Source organism: Salvelinus alpinus, chromosome 12 (genome assembly GCF_045679555.1).
Source record: "Salvelinus alpinus chromosome 12, SLU_Salpinus.1, whole genome shotgun sequence".
Classification (NCBI taxonomy): Eukaryota; Metazoa; Chordata; class Actinopteri; order Salmoniformes; family Salmonidae; genus Salvelinus; species Salvelinus alpinus.
In genome coordinates this window covers 21604668-21622856 of record NC_092097.1, presented here as the reverse complement: position 1 = coordinate 21622856, position 18189 = coordinate 21604668, and the positions used below count along the sequence as shown (strand labels likewise).

The following is an 18189-nucleotide window of genomic DNA, read 5'->3' as shown; positions in this document are numbered from 1 at the left end:
CCCTCTTCATTTCCCCTCCTCTCCATGTCCTCCTGTCAGAAGCTCCAGTTCACTGAGGCGGACTGCTCCAGCCATGAGGCAGCCCTCGCCACGACAGCACTGTCCCTTGTGGTGCTCAACCAGCAGCTAGAGAGACTGCTGCTGGAGGACATGGCCAGTGATGAGCAGATCTTTGACTGGGTAGAGGTACGGACTGTAGTATTACGCCCGCCACAGCTCAGCACAGCCACGTTTGACTTCATGTCATACGCATGTTGTGTTTATACATGCATAGTGTTGCATATTTCAAGTGAAGTGTCACAGATGCAGGCAGTGATATCGAGAAGCTTTCACCTCTGTCTAAGCGGAGCTCCTTTGTGCTCCTCTGTTATCATCCACATCCCAGGCAAATCTAGATGAATCTCAGATGAGCTCCTCTCCGTTCCTGAGAGCTCTGATGACGGCTGTGTGTAAGGCAGCGGTGAAAGGTAAGCTCTCCATTCCTTTAGCTAGGAACAGATCAATGTTGTTTTATATATATTATATAGCTAAAGGAATTCAACAATGCTTTGCATCTTTTGTTTCTTGTGTAGATGAAAGTGCTTCCTGTCGAGTGGACGTAGCCATCATTCAGAGGAGATTGCCCGTATTACTCAAGTACCTTAACTCAGACACTGAGCGACAGCTTCAAGCACTTTATGCACTGCAGGCGCTGATAGTCACTTTGGATCAGCCTCCTAGTAAGTAGCATCCCAATCAGACCCTTCAACCTCAATATTCACTATAAAGATATAAGCACGGTTCTGTCTCCTGCACTGCATTTTACTTTTACTTTTTTATTCTTGACAGCAGACATCCTTTCATGGTTTTATCTCATGCAGCCATTGCTATTATTTGAAGTGTATTCATTAACCTACATGCATATCTATACCCTCACACACACTGAAAGCGGAGACTAATTTAAACCATGGGATTTGATGGTTATCATAGCACTTTTCCCCTCTTGTCTCTCTTTCTCCAGACCTGCTCCGGATGTTCTTCGATTGTCTGTATGATGAGGACGTGATCTCGGAGGACGCTTTTTACAAGTGGGAGACCAGCAAAGACCCAGCAGAGGAGCTGGGCAAGGGTGTGGCTCTCAAGTCTGTAACGGCTTTCTTCACCTGGCTGAGGGAAGCCGAGGAGGAGTCGGAGGATAATTGACAAGGGAGCAGGCGGCCGCTGTAAGCCCCCAGGACAAGAGGCCAGCTGTTGCTACATAGAATAACTGCATCTTCATAGCAAAACAAACAGACAAACCTACAAAATGAGCGCGGGCAGGACGACATGTTTACGGCTGGAATTTTTTCTGCGGTACGGTTCTGAGACCATTTTGAGTTTGAATTCCAACGGCTGAAGCACTAAATACCTGTATTATACATAGAAAATATTTTTGTTTTAAATTTTAACTTTTCTTTTGTTACTTTTTAAGAAGAGACTTAAAGATACATAGGTTCCAGACTCTTTAATTTATTATTTTTTTAAAGGACTGCAAATATGGAAGTTTATTTAACATTTGCAGATGCTCATAATGAGGAAAACATTGATGACGAATAGAAATAATATTATTAATTATAATAACAATAATAATAATAATTGTGAAATAAATAGCCTCCCTGGATTCCGTGTTTGGTTGAAAACAGGGTAAAAAGTTATTTTGGGATGAAGGGGAAGGCAGAGAAAGGGTGGATGCACAGAGACAATTGACATTGTAAGACATCAGGGGTCAAAGGTTATCAGTAAATAACCACAGGAAGTGCACTCTGTGATATGTACATAAACCTCCCAAGAGGAAGAGATATGCATTCAAGAAGCAATGCAAATCAGTCCACAAAATAACACTTAAATGAACGTGAATAAACAACAATGAACAATGGATAAAATGCAAGATTACAAAGAAAATGCCAAGGTTGCTGAACATGAAGTGCTTGTAATACTTAAGACCTACCGAGCAAATGAAAAGCTTGTAAATACATTAAAGACAAAAGGTATTTAAAAAATATTGCAAATGCAATGGTGATTTTGTGGAGTGTGATGTCTGCACTGCAATGTGAAGATTTGTTACTGTGTTTTAACATTGCTGGCGATACAGTCTGAAGATGAAAGTGTGGCAGTGTCAAGCATTTATCTCTAAAATGAGGCTACAGTATAGGGATTCTGAAAGATATTGAGTAACTCTTGTAGGACAATGGAAGTTAACTAGAACAATTATTTTCTCATAAATACAAAGAATTTGAGTCAACTTCCATTGTCTTCCAAGAGTTGCCGGTTTGTTCCTTTTTATTAATGCTTTTTGATTGAAAAGTTAAGTATCGACAGTACCTTTTCCTCCACAGGAATTGACCCTACATCTTATTTTATACCCCTTAGACGAGTGAGGAAATATTGTAACGAAATAGCTGAGCCTGATGAGGCATGAATGATGTAGGACAAGTCATATCTTGCATGTCTTAAATTGCCTTAGGATGTTTGCCAGAATTCCTATGTAATGCTCTTGTATCTTTGACCTGTGATTCAGGTGTAGAGTCAATGAAGTGACTGTCAACTGTAGTGGATGAGCACAAACATCTGCAAAAAGCATTCGCATACAGCCTGCAGAAATGTAGGTGGGTAAGAGAGCCTGTATCACACCATTCTTTGATCACATTTCAGACAATTTCACCTTCTGACAGACCGGAAACCAGTATGGTATTGGAGCTGTAGTCTACAGTGTCTTGCTTCTGCAGGACAAAGGTTGGTGACTGGTAAGCATATCTGGGAGCGCCATATCCCAGATACTATACTGCAGCATTTCAATTAGAATTGCTACGTTGTCACTTTCAGGAGTTCAGAAGAATTTTCAACATTTGGCATTCTATGGGAACCGGTTAAGCACATCGCAGTGCAAAATCACTGGTTTAAAAATCATCTTGCATCCCAAATAACTGATAAATTAATGTTTTAACTATCCCTATACTCTGTTATTAGTACGCATGCGCGGAAGTCTGCTGATGGACCTGGCCCGAGTGCAATGGCAACCATGTACTGTGGAAATATGGTTTAGTGAACGTTGTTAAACTGGAACCGAGTCGTTGTCATTTTAAGTTAACGTTGGTAGCAGAAGATGGCTAATAACTACAATGTGCCACCTCGCTTCAACGAGGAGTGGTCGTATGAAAGTTGGGAAAATGAACTTGGAATCTGGACACTGGTTATTTACTATTTACTATCTGGACGAGAAAAAGCAAGCACTTGTGGTATTATCCCTCCTTTGAGGATTTGTTTTAAAGAGAAAGACGGTGCCTACAAGGCATATTCAAACTGACAGTTACTAGAGACATTTCGGCTGCGTTGACGGACTACATAATTGATTTCGAACAGCGGTACAATAGGTAGGATGCGCAAGTACGACATGGTTTTCCTGGATGCAGCTTTCAAGTTGCTAGATACTGCCTGTCTGGATGGTAGGGAGATACGGTTGGCTTTGACTGCTTGTACTGTGCTGACTTGAGTCAATGAAGTCCGCACTAAAAATACTTTGGTGAAAAGTCGTCTTGCGCCAATAACAGATGGAATGCAAGTGAGTGACGCTGCATATTACACTGAGCGTCAGAGAAAGGGCGCCAACAAGTCACGTTCTCAAGATAACCAGACGAGGGCGCCATTGCCCGGCACAAATCCACTGGACAGGTATGGATGGAGATCAAAATGTGCTATTTGTCAAAGCACTTACCATTGGGTTAAAGACTCCTCATAAAAATGAGCACGTTTAACTAACAGAGGAAAATGTAAACACAGAGAGAGCAGTGTAACATTACACTGCTTTCAAACAAATCTGCTTCTGAGATCTTTATAGTTGAATCCTTAGGATCTGCTGTGATTGATACTGCATGTACACGCACAGTGTGTGGTGCAAAATGCCTTGATGGCTATCTCATACGAAATATGATTGACACCAAGCAACAGAGCTTTCAAATTTGGAGAATCGTCTATCCTACCAAGAGAGTCAAGATACCAGCAAAAATTGGTCAGACTAAGTGTCACATTGAAACAGAGGTGGTCCCTACAGATATCCCCTTACTATTAAGCAAAGCTTCCCTCAAGAAGGCAGGGGCTGTACTAGACATAAAAATGACATGGCAGTGATGTTTAAACAACCAGTGACCCTTGAACTTACTACCTCAGACCACTGTTGTGTAAACATTTTAGACAATGACATCATACAGAGTCCATGTAAAAATGAAATTCTTACAGACACCGAGCTCATGGAGATTCTAACAGTCACAGAGAACAGGAAAAACTAGTATTGTTAAAACTTTACAAACAGTTTTGACATGCTACAGTTGACAGACTTCAGAAATTACTCAGCAGTTCTGGGAATAATGATGTAAGTATTTCCATTCTACGGCAGATAGTTCAGTTGTGAGACATGCCAGAATACAGCAAACCTAAGCCCAGACCAGCTGTTGGTTTGCCACTGGCTTCCAAGTACAATGAAACCGTGTCTGTAGATCTACACGAGCTAGGACCAAGTCTTTGGTACCTTCACATAATCAACCACTTCAGTGCTGGAAGCATTTGTGAATATAAAGAAACCCAGTGAAATTGTCAAGCACTTCATTCTTGGATAAGTGTGCATGGCCCACCCCAGAAATTGTACAGTGACAATGGAGGAGAATTCAATAATAATTAAATAAGAAAAATGGCTGGAGAAATTACAACATGGATGTAAAGACAACTGCTGCATACAGTCCATGGAGCAATGGACTTCTGGAGAGACATAATCGAACACTCACAGAGATTATGCTGAAAGTGAAGCAAGAAGTGAAGCAAGACAATGTGACTGGAAAACAGCCCTAAAGTGGGCTTTGATGGCAAAAAACTCAATGCACAGTGTTCATGGCTACACCCCATACCAACTACGTTTTGGGCCGAACCCTAATTTTCCCTCTGTACTTGTTGACATTTGATTTGAGATGCGGCAAGAAAAGCGTTCACTGAAGCAGAGTGTTCAGAGAGAATTCGCAGGGCTCTGCGTAAACAGCTTTGACCCACCGATGAGAAGTACGAGACTGGAAACAAAGTGTACTACAAACGAGTTGACTGTCAAGAGTGTAAAGGACCGGGAGTAGTCATTGGCCAAGATGGTGTGGTAATATTTGTGAGGCACGGAGGCACCATTGTCAGGGTGCAACACTCAAGATGGGTGAAAGTAAATGATCAAAAAAGATGGAGCGGCTGTTGCTGGGAATCAGCCTCCGACTACAAATGACAAAAAGGACACATTAACAGACACAAACCTACCAGATGTCGCATCCACTGATATGGACACGGAAACTGACACAAGAAATGGAGCAGAAACGGGTAATACTGCCTGTGTGGGCAGTTTTGTTGCCGGGGGAAACTGTTTCATTCGCCAATGTGGGCCAGTAAAAAGATCCACCTCGTCGGGAAAAGGGGCCATCTTCACTTGATATAAACTAGTCAGCTCTTACGTCACACACTAGCTGCTAGCTAACTGGTTAGCTTAGCATTGACGAAGTCAGAATGGGCATGCACACTCCATTGTTGTGACAGAATCGATGGCTTTAGAATTAGGAATTAGAATACGAATAATACACTGAACAAAAATATAAACCCAACATATAAAGTGTTTGTGCCATGTTCCATGAGCTGAAAAAAAAGATCCCAGAAATGTTCCATACGCACATAAAGCTTATCTCAAATTTTGTGCACATTTGTTGACGTCCCTGCCAGTTTTGTTGAGCAGGTGTTTCAATACCATGACAGAGGGTATCACGTCTACTGCAGGCGCAGTTGATGATCTTATTTCTAGAGTCAGTTGTTCAAATGGAGCTAGCTAGTGTGTTCAAGTTTCAAACATGTTCTCAAATGGCAGCAGCGGAATGACAACCAGCATATTCATGAGCATGCAATTTGACTTTCCTCAGTATGAAATCCTTGACGACCCACTTTGCTGTCAGACTCAGCATCCTTATGGGGTTGATATTGCTGGTCCAAATGTGATGCTACTACTTTGTAACTCCGATATGGCAAAATCTGAAAAATAGTCGTCCCCCCCCCCCCCCCCCCCCGTCAAAAAAAGTGTACCAGTACTCGAGCAGTTGGCAAAAGCCAACATCACCCACGACAGAGAACGGTTGATTGTCAAGGGCAATGAATTACATTATCTTGGAGTTAAAGGATTTTGCCTTTGAGTTGTCTCGCTGAACTTTCCCTACTCTTTCAAATGACTGCTCGACTTGTTGACTGCTCGATCCACACAGCAGACATTGTGGGCTAGGTTAGGAATGCTGTGTTGCACGTGTAGCGCAAAATTTTACGTGCCGTCATTACGTCATGTACCTACGTTATATGCAAGATGTTCTCATCTATCTGTGTTATATAGGTATGCACGTCAGCTTTGACATCGGTATTGCACATCAGCGTTAAACAAGACATCAGGCTGATACCGATGTTGGCATTTTTAGCTGATATCGGCCATTTCTGATATCGTGCATCCCTAGTTCCTGAGATGTTACACACTTCTCCAGGCCTTTTGAGATCTGCTCATCTGTACAGTGTGACTGCAATGATGACTACCTGGAACATTTGTAGATGCTTTGCAGATCCACAAGTGGTGTTCCAGGTTGTCTTTTTTTACATTTTTTTTACAGATAATCTGATTTAATGCCTGGAGAAGTGTAACATCTTATCAACAATATAGCAATCTTTTGAGTTGCAGAGTGCAACTGCTAAATGGCTTAAATGCCACCACATTTGAGTTCCAAGTAATCTTGTTTTGTGTTCACTTGTAGAAGATTGCTATAGCGTCTCAATGTCATTCCTGGTGGGTCTCGTTCCCCTGCTCTGATGTTGCATACATCAACCAATGTTGCATGCCACGTCATCGACTGGCAGATTGCTATAACATATGTGGTTAAGGTGAAAACACACTGGTAAGAATGGGTGCGTTCAAGTGGATCACTGTTGTCAAGTCAGGGCCCATCTTTGCCTTTCAAATTGTCCGACTTGCGCCTTGCATGAACTTTACAAAATCATGTGATCAAAGGTCATGAAGTTTTGACTGCAGTCAACTGCAAGTTTCTGCAATTGCTCTTTGCCAACTTCATCCTGCAGCCATCGCCTGCATTGTGGGAGGCTCTGTTGTCACCCAATCAGGGTGTTTTTGTTTGACCCACTGGAACATTACTGAAACAGGAACCAACTTTGCTGTGATTCATATATAGCAGGCTAGTGGATAAAAACAAATGGATGCGATATGAGGCTCTCTCATTCATTGATTTTACAATGTACACACAGGATTTTAGTTTGAGCGTTAATGATATTGGGGTTGGAAACCCCACCCCCAAAAAGTTAATAAACAACACTGCCATGTTGATCTCAACCTTGCTTTTTACAAAACCACAGTTAGCGTCTGACTTTCGGTTGTCGAAGTTGCACCTACCTCCCCTGACTTCAATTCTCGACTTTCGTCTACAGTTGGTTGCTTTAGCCTTAGCACTCAAATGCGCTCAATGCCTGTTGTGTTTTTCACAACCCCGCCAGTACCGTTTGACATGACTACTGTCTACCTACCGACCATTCTGGCCGATTCTACTCATAGAATGTTTTGGTCCACTCGGTTGTCAGTAGAGATTGGCCAATCAGAGAGCACAGACCTCTGCAAAAGGGGAGCAAAACAACAACAAAAAATAGGGCCTTTTCACTGTGTAATCCACTCCCTTTTCATCTGAATTGCTAACTAAAACAATTAAACTGGATAATAGCTACATCTTTTTTTGTAGAGCAAGTCTTTACAACTTTTACATCTGTTAGATAATGGAGTTTCGTGCTTCAAGAAGCATTTTTGTTTGGTTTGATAATGGGCACTTGCACATTAGTTCGCTAGCTGCAGCTAGTAACATTATTAAATCATCAGGAATTAGCAAAAACAGTACAATATGAAGATGGGCATAAACTGCTTCTTCAATAGAAATTCCTGGTGACGCTTGTAGGCGATGTCATGGCGACACAGGCTAGCTAAACCAAAGAGTTTTACAACAAAACCGCTCATTGTTCTATCTGTGGCTAAACTCATGCGTAGAAACAGGTCATTGAGTCTAGGTCGTCTCGCGCCGAACTGCGCATGTGAGGCCATATAATCAAATTGTAAATGTGTCGGTGTGTCACTTTCACGAAGTTGGAGTAATATGTTCAACTACTTAAAAGCATATATTCATTAGTTAATACAAATCGGCTTATTCTATAGAAATAGGTCCTGCCTCTCGCTAAATGGTAGAAAGCAGATTATTCAATCGACATTCCTATTGGTCCTATGGCAACCATCTACAGTACATTCCCGAGAGTATTTAGACCCCTTGACTTTTTCCACATTTTGTTACATTACAGCCTTATTCTAAAATTGATTAAATAGCTTTTTTTCCCTCATCAATCTACACACAGTACCCCATAATGACAGTGAATTTTTTTTTTGAAATGTTGGTCATTTTATAAAAAATAAAGATACCTTATTTACACAAGTATTCAGACCCTTTGCTATGAGACGCGAAATTGCGCTCGGGTGCATCCTGTTTCCATCGATCATTGTTTCTACAACTTGATTGGAGTCCACCTGTGGTAAATTCAATTGTTTGGACATGATTTGGAAAGGCCCACACCTTTCTATATAAGATTCCACAGTTGACAGTGCATGTCAGAGCAAAAACCAAGCCATGAGGTCGAAGGAATTGTCCGTAGAGCTCTGAGACAGGATTGTGTCGAGCCACAGATCTGGGGAAGGGTACCAAAAAATGTATGCAGCATTGAAGGTCCCCAAGAACACAGTGGCCTCCATTCTTAAATGGAAGAAGTTTGGAACCACCCAAGATTCTTACTAGAGCTGGCCACCCGGCCAAACTGAGCAATCGGGGGAGAAGGGCCTTGGTCAGGGAGGTGACCAAGAAACCGATGGTCACTCTGACAGAGCTCCAGAGTTCCTCTGTATAGATGGGATAACCTTTCATAAGGACAACCATCTCTGCAGCACTCCACCAATCAGGCCTTAATGGTAGAGTGGCCAGATGGAAGCCACTCCTCAGTAAAAGGCACATAACAGCCCGCTTGGAGTTTTCAAAAGGGCACCCAAAGACTTTCAGACCATGAGAAACAAGATTCTCTGGTCTGATGAAACCAAGATTGAACTCTTTGGCCTGAATGCCAAGTGTCACATCTGGAGGAAACCTGGCACCAACCCTACGGTGAAGCATGGTGGTGGCAGCATCATGCTGTGGGGATTTTTTTTTTTTAAAGGAAAGATGAACAGAGCAAAGTACAGAGAGATCCTTGATGAAAACCTGCTCCAGTGCACTCAGGACCTCAGACTGGTTCACCTTCCAACAGGAAAACGACCCTAAGCACATAGCCAAGACAATGCATGAGTGGCTTCGGGACAAGTCTCTGAATGCCCTTGAGTGGCCCGGACATGAACCCGATCAAACATCTCTGGAGAGACCTGAAAATAGTTTTGCAGCGACGCTCCCCATCCAACCAGACAGAGTTTGAGAGGATCTGCCGAGACGAATGGGAGAAACTCCCCAAATACAGGTGTGCCAAGCTTGTAGCGTCATATCCAAGAAGACACTATGCTGTAATTGCTGCCAAAGGTGCTTCAACAAAGTACTGAGTAATAGGTCTGAATACTTATGTAAATGTGATTAAGTTTTTAATTTTAATAAATTTGCACCAAAAAATTACCTGTTTTTGCTTTGACGTTGTGTGTCTAGATTGAGGGATTTGTTTTTGTTTTAATCGATTTTTAAATAAGGCTGTAACGTAACAAAATGTGGGAAAAGTCAAGGAGTCTGAATACTTTCCGAATGCACTGTATAATGAAGTGGTAGCTGCATTCATTTAGCCGTTAGATTCAGTTAGTCATAGTACACTACGTTTTATTACTGTGACAATTGTAGTACTCATCACTGCATTCTCTACCAGGTTTGTTGTCCCTCTTCCATGTTACATGGGTTGACACATTGCTTTGTTTTAATTTGTAAAGCCCTTTAACAAAAAGTCCCACTATACTTAACATCATTACTAAACTTTAGACATATGAGTTACCACAACCGGTCGCAGGGATGGCTAACACTGGAAACGTATTTGGTCTCTACTGTTAGGTAAACCAGCTTTTAGTTTTCTTTCACCTTATTTGTGGAACAATCTTCAACATGTTCTTAAATTTGATGTTCTGGTGCCTCTAGGATAATTAAGAAAGCTGATTAAGGATCTTATTACTGATGTTAGTTTTTTATGACCATGTTATTGTTTCTGCTTGCATTCTGTATTTATATATTGATGTGTGTATTTTCTGTAATTTATGTAATTCAGGGCTTATCTGTAAAGTAGACCTTGGTCTCAGTATGACTCCCTGATAAAATGCATGTTAAATTAATAGAAATACAATGTGGCTAGTTACCAAAAGTGCTTTGTACAACAGTAGCCGCATTGGCGCAGCTAGTTTGTTAACATTGGCTGGCTACTAGTGATAAGTCTTTCGCGAATTTGGTGAATGTTGGGAATCGCATCGGTGAACGATCCATTTATTTGCCTTCATGATTTGCATACTGCTACCAAAGACAGTACAGTATGAAGATATGCAGAAACTGCTTCTCCCGATATAAATCGCAGATAACGCTTGTAGACGATGTCATGAAGACGTTGGCTAGCTAAACTCATGTGCAGTAATACGTAATTAGGTCTAACGGTCATCTCGCGCCGAACTGCGCATGTGTCAATTCAAAAGCACTCCGATATAGTTGTTTTGATGAAAATAAAAACGCGTTAGCTTGTCACTCATGAGGTTGGAGTAATAACATATTCAACTACTTAAGACATTGGCTCGAATCCAGGTTGTGTCGTTGGATTTCGAGAAAATTAACAACTAAGGGAACTATTTTTCACTTCTCATTATTGACTCCTCAAACCCCGGCATGGTCTGTTTCGCAAGCGTTCCAGGAAGTCTCGCCTCTGGGTTTAGAAACTGCTGCTACTACTTTTTGAGCTTCAAACAACAATTATCTGCAAATAAATTACAAAATCATTCTCTGAAGACAGTAAATAATACATTTTGCTGGCGATCTAATAAACATTTTATTTTAAGGTGCATATCACAAGCTGACATACTGGTAGCCTACTGTTCGGGCTTTACATTAGATATATGCATTTTCTTCATTCTAGGTCGATTTTCAAGCATTTCGAATGAGGAACTATTTTAGGTGAACAAAGCCAAATGATGCGGCTACAGATGTGGCTGACCGAAAAAACTCAGAACAAATATATTTATAACTAACCCAAGATAGACCACAGCCTGTCGTTTCCAATGGGATCAAATCAGTCATAGTGGGCAGAACAAGCAAGGAGGGGGCAGAGGCAAGCATGAGCCAGTGAGATCCTATTGGCGCGATGTATCACGTATTTGCATATTTTCTTTAGAGAACGCCTAACCTGAAGTGTGCAATAACTCAATTCACCCTTGCGCTCCTAAACAACGCAGGGTAAAATCTACGAAACTTTGTCCAATGTTTGTAACAGATTTTAGTTTTGGTAACCGAAAACTCTATTGAGATCAAACGTTTCATCGATGAGAAAGTTAGCATAATGTTGGCCAAAATCCAACTAGCTTCATCTACTCCCGCTGCTGGCCACTGGGCTGACCACATTTGGTCATGAGTGGATCCGCCAACCGGATGCTTCACACTTTTATACATTGGCTCATTGTTCTATCTGTGCTCAGAATGCCCATTCTTCTGGCTACCACTAGCGTAACGCCGAGGGACATTCACAATAAAGCTTAAGAAAGCGACGCTACTGCCACCTTCTGGTTTGGACTATTTTAACAAGGCTGACGGACGGTGATCTGCCGTCTGAAGAAGAAGAAAAAAAGATTGACTGCCAACACTGTTCAGATGTGCTAAATATTCTCGGCTGGCAAACGTTCGATGTACCCGTGAACGTCAAACGTACCGGTGTGTCCGAGCCTTTAGCTGATACGTAAAATACCTATGGATGCGTTGTAAGATCTGTCAGGCGTCAGTCAGCAACGCCTGGGCAGAGGAACGCGCCCAAAATCTGCGCAGGACGACTGCACTTATTTTGGAACGTGCCCAATACCTTACCACGACGCTACGTGTACGTTCAAGGGGGAGGGGCACGTAAACAGAATTCTAAACAAAGGAGAGCGAATCAGTTTTTATTTCAACATCTTTGTAGAGTCGAAAGGTAAGAATTTTAATCATTGTACATGATTAGTAACTGCAAAAAGTGTTTGACGATAGAGCTCTGGCAAAAATGCATGCACCGTTTTTTCCTTTGCCAATGCAATTTCGATGCATTTACCATCAGCTCTATGCAGCGCCATTACTGTGTAGGGTAAATGAACAAAATGGCCATATTATTACTGAGGACGTGCATCTTCTCGTTATGATTTTTTGCTAACTATTTCCATGCCCCCCACCATTCCAAAACTTCATAGAATATTGCACACTCCTTATTTATTTTGGTTTTATTTATTTTGGTCGATAATGTACTTTTGCAAAGGGCAGTAACTTGCATTTGATGAGTGCACAGGCCATGATTAACGTTGCCTCGCACATGGATAGCAGAAGCAGTGGGTGACTTTTACGACTGCATGAGGTTACCATTGGGTCTTGCTAAGTTGCTTTGTATCAAACTGTATTGTGATTTTAATAATACAGTTAATCACTTATTTAACCATGCAAAGGAAATGTTTTAATTCATCCTCTGTATCTCTGGTCACCAGTTTGGAGTCATGCCTATACGTCGTGCAGCTAGGACACCACCCCAGGAGATGCCCCCCTCGGCTGCACCAGAGGGAGGTGAGTTCAAGAATCTCAACATGAACAGGAAGGCTATGGTGTTCATATCAATGATGTATATAAACCCTAGATTGCTGATGCTATGTATTGGCATTTGAGAGGTTTGAAGCAAATTGTGGACCATATTGGGACTCCACAGTAGTGGAAACAGTACAATTAGTCATCTCTAAAAAATAAAATAAAAATATATACTTTATATATTTGTTCTATGTTTAGCTCACATACACCATAATGCTTACTTAAAAGTTATATTATGTGAGCTAAACATACAACAACAAAAAAAGTATATATGTTTTAAGATTACTAATGTTACTGTCCCCACTACTGGGGATTGGCGATGTCTGTAATAGAATAAATTTGGCAAAAATGAAAAACGATGACAATATAACATTTTATTTCTATGGCTTCCAAACTATTTTTTACAATTGTGGGGGAGTGCCAAGATGATGGAGTCAAGGTGGCTTCAACACAGCGCCCCCATGTGTCATCTAGTGTGTGTAATAGATAGATCTATTTATTTATCAATCATTGGTTCATATGTACCCAGCATTGACAGGCTAGGAGTGAATATGGTAGCCACTTGGCAGGACTTGATTCTTGCCCCAATTGAGTCCCATATGTCATAGTCACTTATCGAATCCTTTCATATTAGTGGTTTAAGAGTGGAATTGGACTTCCCAAATATTTGACATTGTTCTGAGTTCATGTTGAGTGGTATGTGAATAAAGCATGACATCTGCTTGCTGAATTTACGTTTTCAATCTCTTGTCGTTCTCCCTCCCCCCACATCTCTCTCCAGAGCCTGATGCCAGTTCTGAGGAGTCTGCCTCTGTTGAGGAGGAGCAAGAGATGGCACCTGCTGCCATAGTAGCCAAGGAGGGGGAGGGCACAGGTGAAGGCGAGACAAAAGAGAATGGTGAGAAACCTGAGGGAGAGAAAGCTGATGAATCGACTGGAGAGAAGACTGCTGAGGGGGAAGAGTCTGAGAAGAAAGAGTGAGTTGCTTGTGCACATACCCTGTGGTTATTGCTTCCATATTGGTGTAGATGAATGTTTAATTGCTCTTTGTTTTGTTGGTTGGTTGCAGAGAGAAGGATGGAGTGAAAGAGAAAGTCAAGAAGCCAGTGAAAAGGGCCATTCCCGCCTGGGCAACCATGTCTGCCAGCAAACGTGCAACGCTCACTAATAAGAGCACCTCCACCATGCAGCTGCCTAAGATGGACGACATCCTCATCGAGGCCATTGAGGTCTGTACACAACAACACACTTACCTTTGTATTATGTAGTTCTCCCTTATTCCCCACGAATGCAACACCTGCAACTCATCATATTTCCTCTGCAGTCCTGCAAGGAGAAGACTGGGGCCTCAGCCCATTCTGTCATGAAGTACATTGTGAAGAAATACCCTAACCTAGAGAAGAGGAAATTCCTCCTTAAGAAGGCTCTCAAGAGGCAGCTGGAGAAGGGCACCGTCAAACAGGTGAGGAGTCCTTATCACTGACCAAAGCTTACCATGTATTAACATGAATTGCAAATGGTAGGCAGAAGTTTTAGTGTTTTTGATCTGTGGGTTACTTGTTGTGGTGCCCTATATCCTGTGTGTCTGGTGTTTTATCTGCCTGCGTACTCCTGTTGCTTTACCATTTTATTCACTCTCACAGCTAAAGGGTAAAGGCCTTTCTGGGAGCTTTACCATTGGGAAGCAGTCCCCTAATAAACCAACTGCTAAAGGGGTAGGTCATTTTCAGTTGCCTATCTACAAACTTCAACACTAACAATTACAATTGACTATTATGTGATTGTTCCATTGGCTTTGAGCAGGCAGAGTTTGGAAATTAGATAATATATGCCATTTAGCAGACACTTTTATCTGAAATCATGCTTGCGTACATTTTTTGTACTGGAACTGAACCCACTATCCTGGCATTGCCAGCGCCATGCTCTACCAACTGAGCTACAGAGCACCACTTTGTTTGACAGTGATTCTGATTGTGATGGTTTGGTGCTAGAAGCCGATCATCGTGGCACCTGGGTTGAAGGCAGAGACCCTTGGGGATGCTCTGCCCCTGATCATCACACGGCTATGTGAGCCCAAAGAGGCGTCTTATATCCTGATCAAGAAGTATGTGGAGCAGCACTTCCCTCAGCTCAACGTGGAGCATAGGTAAATACCTGTTTTACTGTTATATTGGGATGGGTGGGGTCTCTTATTCTCTGTTTGGAGTTTGTAAACACATGCTAACTTACAGTATTACTTGACATAGCAATGCAACCCTCTGCACAACCCAAATCTACAGAATGTTTAATGCAGTACCTTTGAACTATGGCATGTCCATTAGTGGTGTGTATTGGTGGAGGTAAAAATAGAATTTCCAATGCAGTCACTATTTCATTCCTAGGCCAGATATCCTAAAGAGTGCCCTGGTGAGAGCTGTGGACAAGGGTCACCTTGAGCAGATCACTGGAAAAGGTGCCTCTGGAACATTTCAGGTTAGCCTTATACTAAAGGAATGCACAATTCGGTGTACTTCATGAAGTCTGATGTTGGATCTCTGTTGTATGAGGTGTTTATCTCACCCCCTCTTACTCTCTCACAGCTGAAGCGGGAAGGGGGCAAGTTCCTGCTTAAAGGCGGGCCCCTGGAGGACGCTATCATGACAGCCATTGTGGCAATGAACGAACCCAAGACTTGCAGCACCACCACACTCCGCAAATTCCTGTTAGAGACAAACCAGGACAGCATGGAGTACCGTGTGGGTAAGACCTGCTCCCTGACTCTCCTAAGAGAAACACTGCTTTGGCAAGATGTAAATATCTACATTTACATTTAAGTCATTTAGCAGACGCTCTTATCCAGAGCGACTTACAAATTGGTGCATTCACCTTATGATATCCAGTGGAACAACCACTTTACAATAGTGCATCTAACTCATTATCTACCTGCAACTGCAGGAGCGCTCTCATTAGCTAGGTTAAATCAGAGATGTAAAGATGCTTATTTGACCCTGGGCACTTCTCTTCCCTCAGTGAACAACCTGAAGAGGACCCTGCAGAAGTGCAAAATGATGGGCTGGATGGATCAGATCACTGGGAATGGGCTAAACGGAACCTACCAGCTCTGCTACCCTTACTACCCCAGGTAGAACACTACTATAGGAAGGTTACTATGTGATGTATATTGCTGCCCTCTGTACATCATTACATTGCTACTGTGTGACGTATATTGCTGCCCTCTACATCATTGCATTGCATGTGCTATACCAGGAACAGTATTTCCTGAAGTTCACTCACCTGGAACAGAAAGGTTAAAGATCAGACTGTCTCTTCTTATTCCACAGCCCAGCCATTCTGTTCCCTGAAAAAGTGAAAGAGCAGAAAGTGGCGGAGAAGGACAAACGCAGAAAGAGGGTTGACTTGTCTGATGAGGACTCTGATGAGGAAGAGGACTCGTCCGAGGAAGAGGACTCAGATGATGAACCCCCTCCTAAGAGGTGAGTCCAAGGTCAAGTGGAATTAATCCAATGAGAATATTTTGATTGATATTGTCATACATAGCAGTGAACCATTTGAAACTCACTATCGGTGTATTTGTTCAATACGATCCTTAGGAAAGCTGGGAAGAGGCCACCACCTAAAGCGCGTCGCCCCCCCCCCAGCAAGAAGTCTCGGTCGGCAAGTCAGTCAAGGGCTAAGGGCAAAAAAAGAGCTGCCCCAGCAAAGAGGTCTGCACCCCCAGCAAAGAGGTCTGCACCCCCAGCAAAGAGGTCTGCACCCCCAGCAAAGAGGTCTGCACCCCCAGCAAAGAGGTCTGCACCCCCAGCAAAGAGGTCTGCACCCCCAGCAAAGAGGTCTGCACCCCCAGCAAAGAGGTCTGCACCCCCACCAGTCAAGGCACCCCCACCAGTCAAGGCACCCCCACCAGTCAAGAAAGCTGCTCCTGCGAGCAAGCCCAAAACACCCATTGTCAAAAAGCTGATGAGCAAGGCATCGAAGCGGCCAACACCCAAAAAGTCACCTCCTGCAAAGAAGGCAGCAGCCAATTCTGCAGTGAAGGCCAAGCCAGCAGCTCGCAAGTCCCTGAGGGGGAAGAAGTGAGTTTACTATTGCCCAGCAGCGGAAGTTTAAGTGTAGCTCTGAAGACAGCGGTGCTCTGCCTCTATCCATGCTCTCTTTCGCATCATTGTTTTCCTCCAGTTTGGGGCTATAGAATTATTTTCTCTGTAGGATTGGGATGTGGCAGTTATTAGTTAATGTCAATTTACTGTACTTGGGAACTGTTCAATTTCTGTGAACCCAACTTTTAATCTCCATTGTGTAGAATGGCCTCTTAAAATATGTAAAACTGCCTAGGTAAAGAATTGTGAAATTTCCATCACTACTTTTATTTCCCTCACACACTTAATTTTGATAATGTATAGGCAGACATCCAGAATCAGTGACTTGTCTTTTACTTTTTGCATTTCATCCCAGTCCACTCTACCATGTTTTACCTGGACACATTCCTTTTATCAAATAATTTGTTTAGCATTTTGGAAACTTTCTTCCTCTACAACATTTTTGATTTCTCTACATTTAATCTGGAGTGAACTCAAATCTTAAAGGATATTGAGACTTATGTTGTTAAGTGAATTTGAGAGCATAATGACAGCCAACTTTTCATGTAATGAATTATTGTTTATTACAAATTCTGTTATTTAAATGATTGTATGAGTGAAACATATCCATCGCTGGGCCTGTGGTTAAAATACTTCATTTGATTGCAGACTAACTGATCAGGAAGCACTGTTTGTCATTGTGATTTTCGGTACTACTGCATAGTATTAGGGGATTTATTTAGTGTGTGTGTAAACAAACAAGCTAATCAAAGTGAATTGGTTGTGTCCTATAAAGTGAAAAGAAAACAGACCAATACATTCTTCTACATTCTGTGTAATAGTGAAAGATTGGGAATAAGACACTTTGTTTTGAAGGAGCGTAGCTCATACCCTGCATGCATGTGTGTACCCTTTTATGTTATGCTTTTTCCCAAGTCATTATTAAAATAGCTATATTTGTACTTCCTTCATTCTGTCATGGTCTCAAGGGGAGACAAACACTAAATAGTGTCTGCTGTTGGAGCTGAAGTATACATTTTAAATACTACACAATACAAATCCATAGATGTCAATTTGGTTCACTCATGAATAAAGTGCTGGAGAGTTTGAGTAAAGGGTTATTAAATAGACCATAACTTTACAATTTATTAGGCCCATGGCCATACAGCTTGTAAATCATTATTTGGTGCATTAAGTAAATCCTC

General features: G+C 42.1%; 2 protein-coding genes across 7 annotated transcripts in view; both read left to right on the top strand.

Moving 5' to 3' along the window:
• LOC139535681 (eukaryotic translation initiation factor 4 gamma 3-like) overlaps positions 1 to 2020 on the top strand; it is an 85001-nt gene extending 82981 nt beyond the window's left edge. For all 4 annotated transcript variants that reach the window (XM_071335367.1, XM_071335366.1, XM_071335365.1 and 1 more), the window contains 4 exons: positions 40 to 186; positions 386 to 467; positions 573 to 719; positions 1001 to 2020. In XM_071335367.1, the coding sequence (XP_071191468.1) occupies positions 40 to 186; positions 386 to 467; positions 573 to 719; positions 1001 to 1182 (558 nt within the window). In that variant the 3' untranslated portion in view covers positions 1183 to 2020. The remainder of the gene's footprint in view (positions 1 to 39; positions 187 to 385; positions 468 to 572; positions 720 to 1000) is intronic.
• A 9671-nt stretch (positions 2021 to 11691) lies between these two features.
• Positions 11692 to 17946, top strand: LOC139535680 (heterochromatin protein 1-binding protein 3-like). 3 transcript variants are annotated; one of them, XM_071335363.1, is made up of 12 exons: positions 11692 to 12273; positions 12815 to 12890; positions 13690 to 13885; positions 13978 to 14137; positions 14233 to 14370; positions 14552 to 14623; positions 14903 to 15054; positions 15290 to 15380; positions 15488 to 15647; positions 15918 to 16029; positions 16229 to 16381; positions 16499 to 17946. In XM_071335363.1, exons 2-12 carry the CDS (start codon positions 12824 to 12826, stop codon positions 16983 to 16985), a joined length of 1788 nt encoding a protein of 595 aa, XP_071191464.1. In that variant the 5' UTR covers positions 11692 to 12273; positions 12815 to 12823; the 3' UTR covers positions 16986 to 17946. The 3 variants fall into 3 exon arrangements, with proteins under 3 accessions (XP_071191464.1, XP_071191462.1, XP_071191463.1); XM_071335361.1 differs by having other exon boundaries at positions 14900 to 15054; XM_071335362.1 differs by lacking the exon at positions 11692 to 12273 and adding an exon at positions 12417 to 12661 and having other exon boundaries at positions 14900 to 15054.
• The last annotated feature ends 243 nt before the right edge of the window (positions 17947 to 18189 follow it).

Coding starts and splice junctions, on each gene's coding strand:
- LOC139535680 (XM_071335361.1), top strand. CDS start 12,824: ATGCCTATACGTCGTGCAGCTAGGACACCACCCCAGGAGATGCCCCCC. Junction 13,886..13,977: donor GAAGAGTCTGAGAAGAAAGA/GTGAGTTGCTTG, acceptor GGTTGGTTGCAG/AGAGAAGGATGGAGTGAAAG. Junction 14,138..14,232: donor TCCTCATCGAGGCCATTGAG/GTCTGTACACAA, acceptor TTTCCTCTGCAG/TCCTGCAAGGAGAAGACTGG.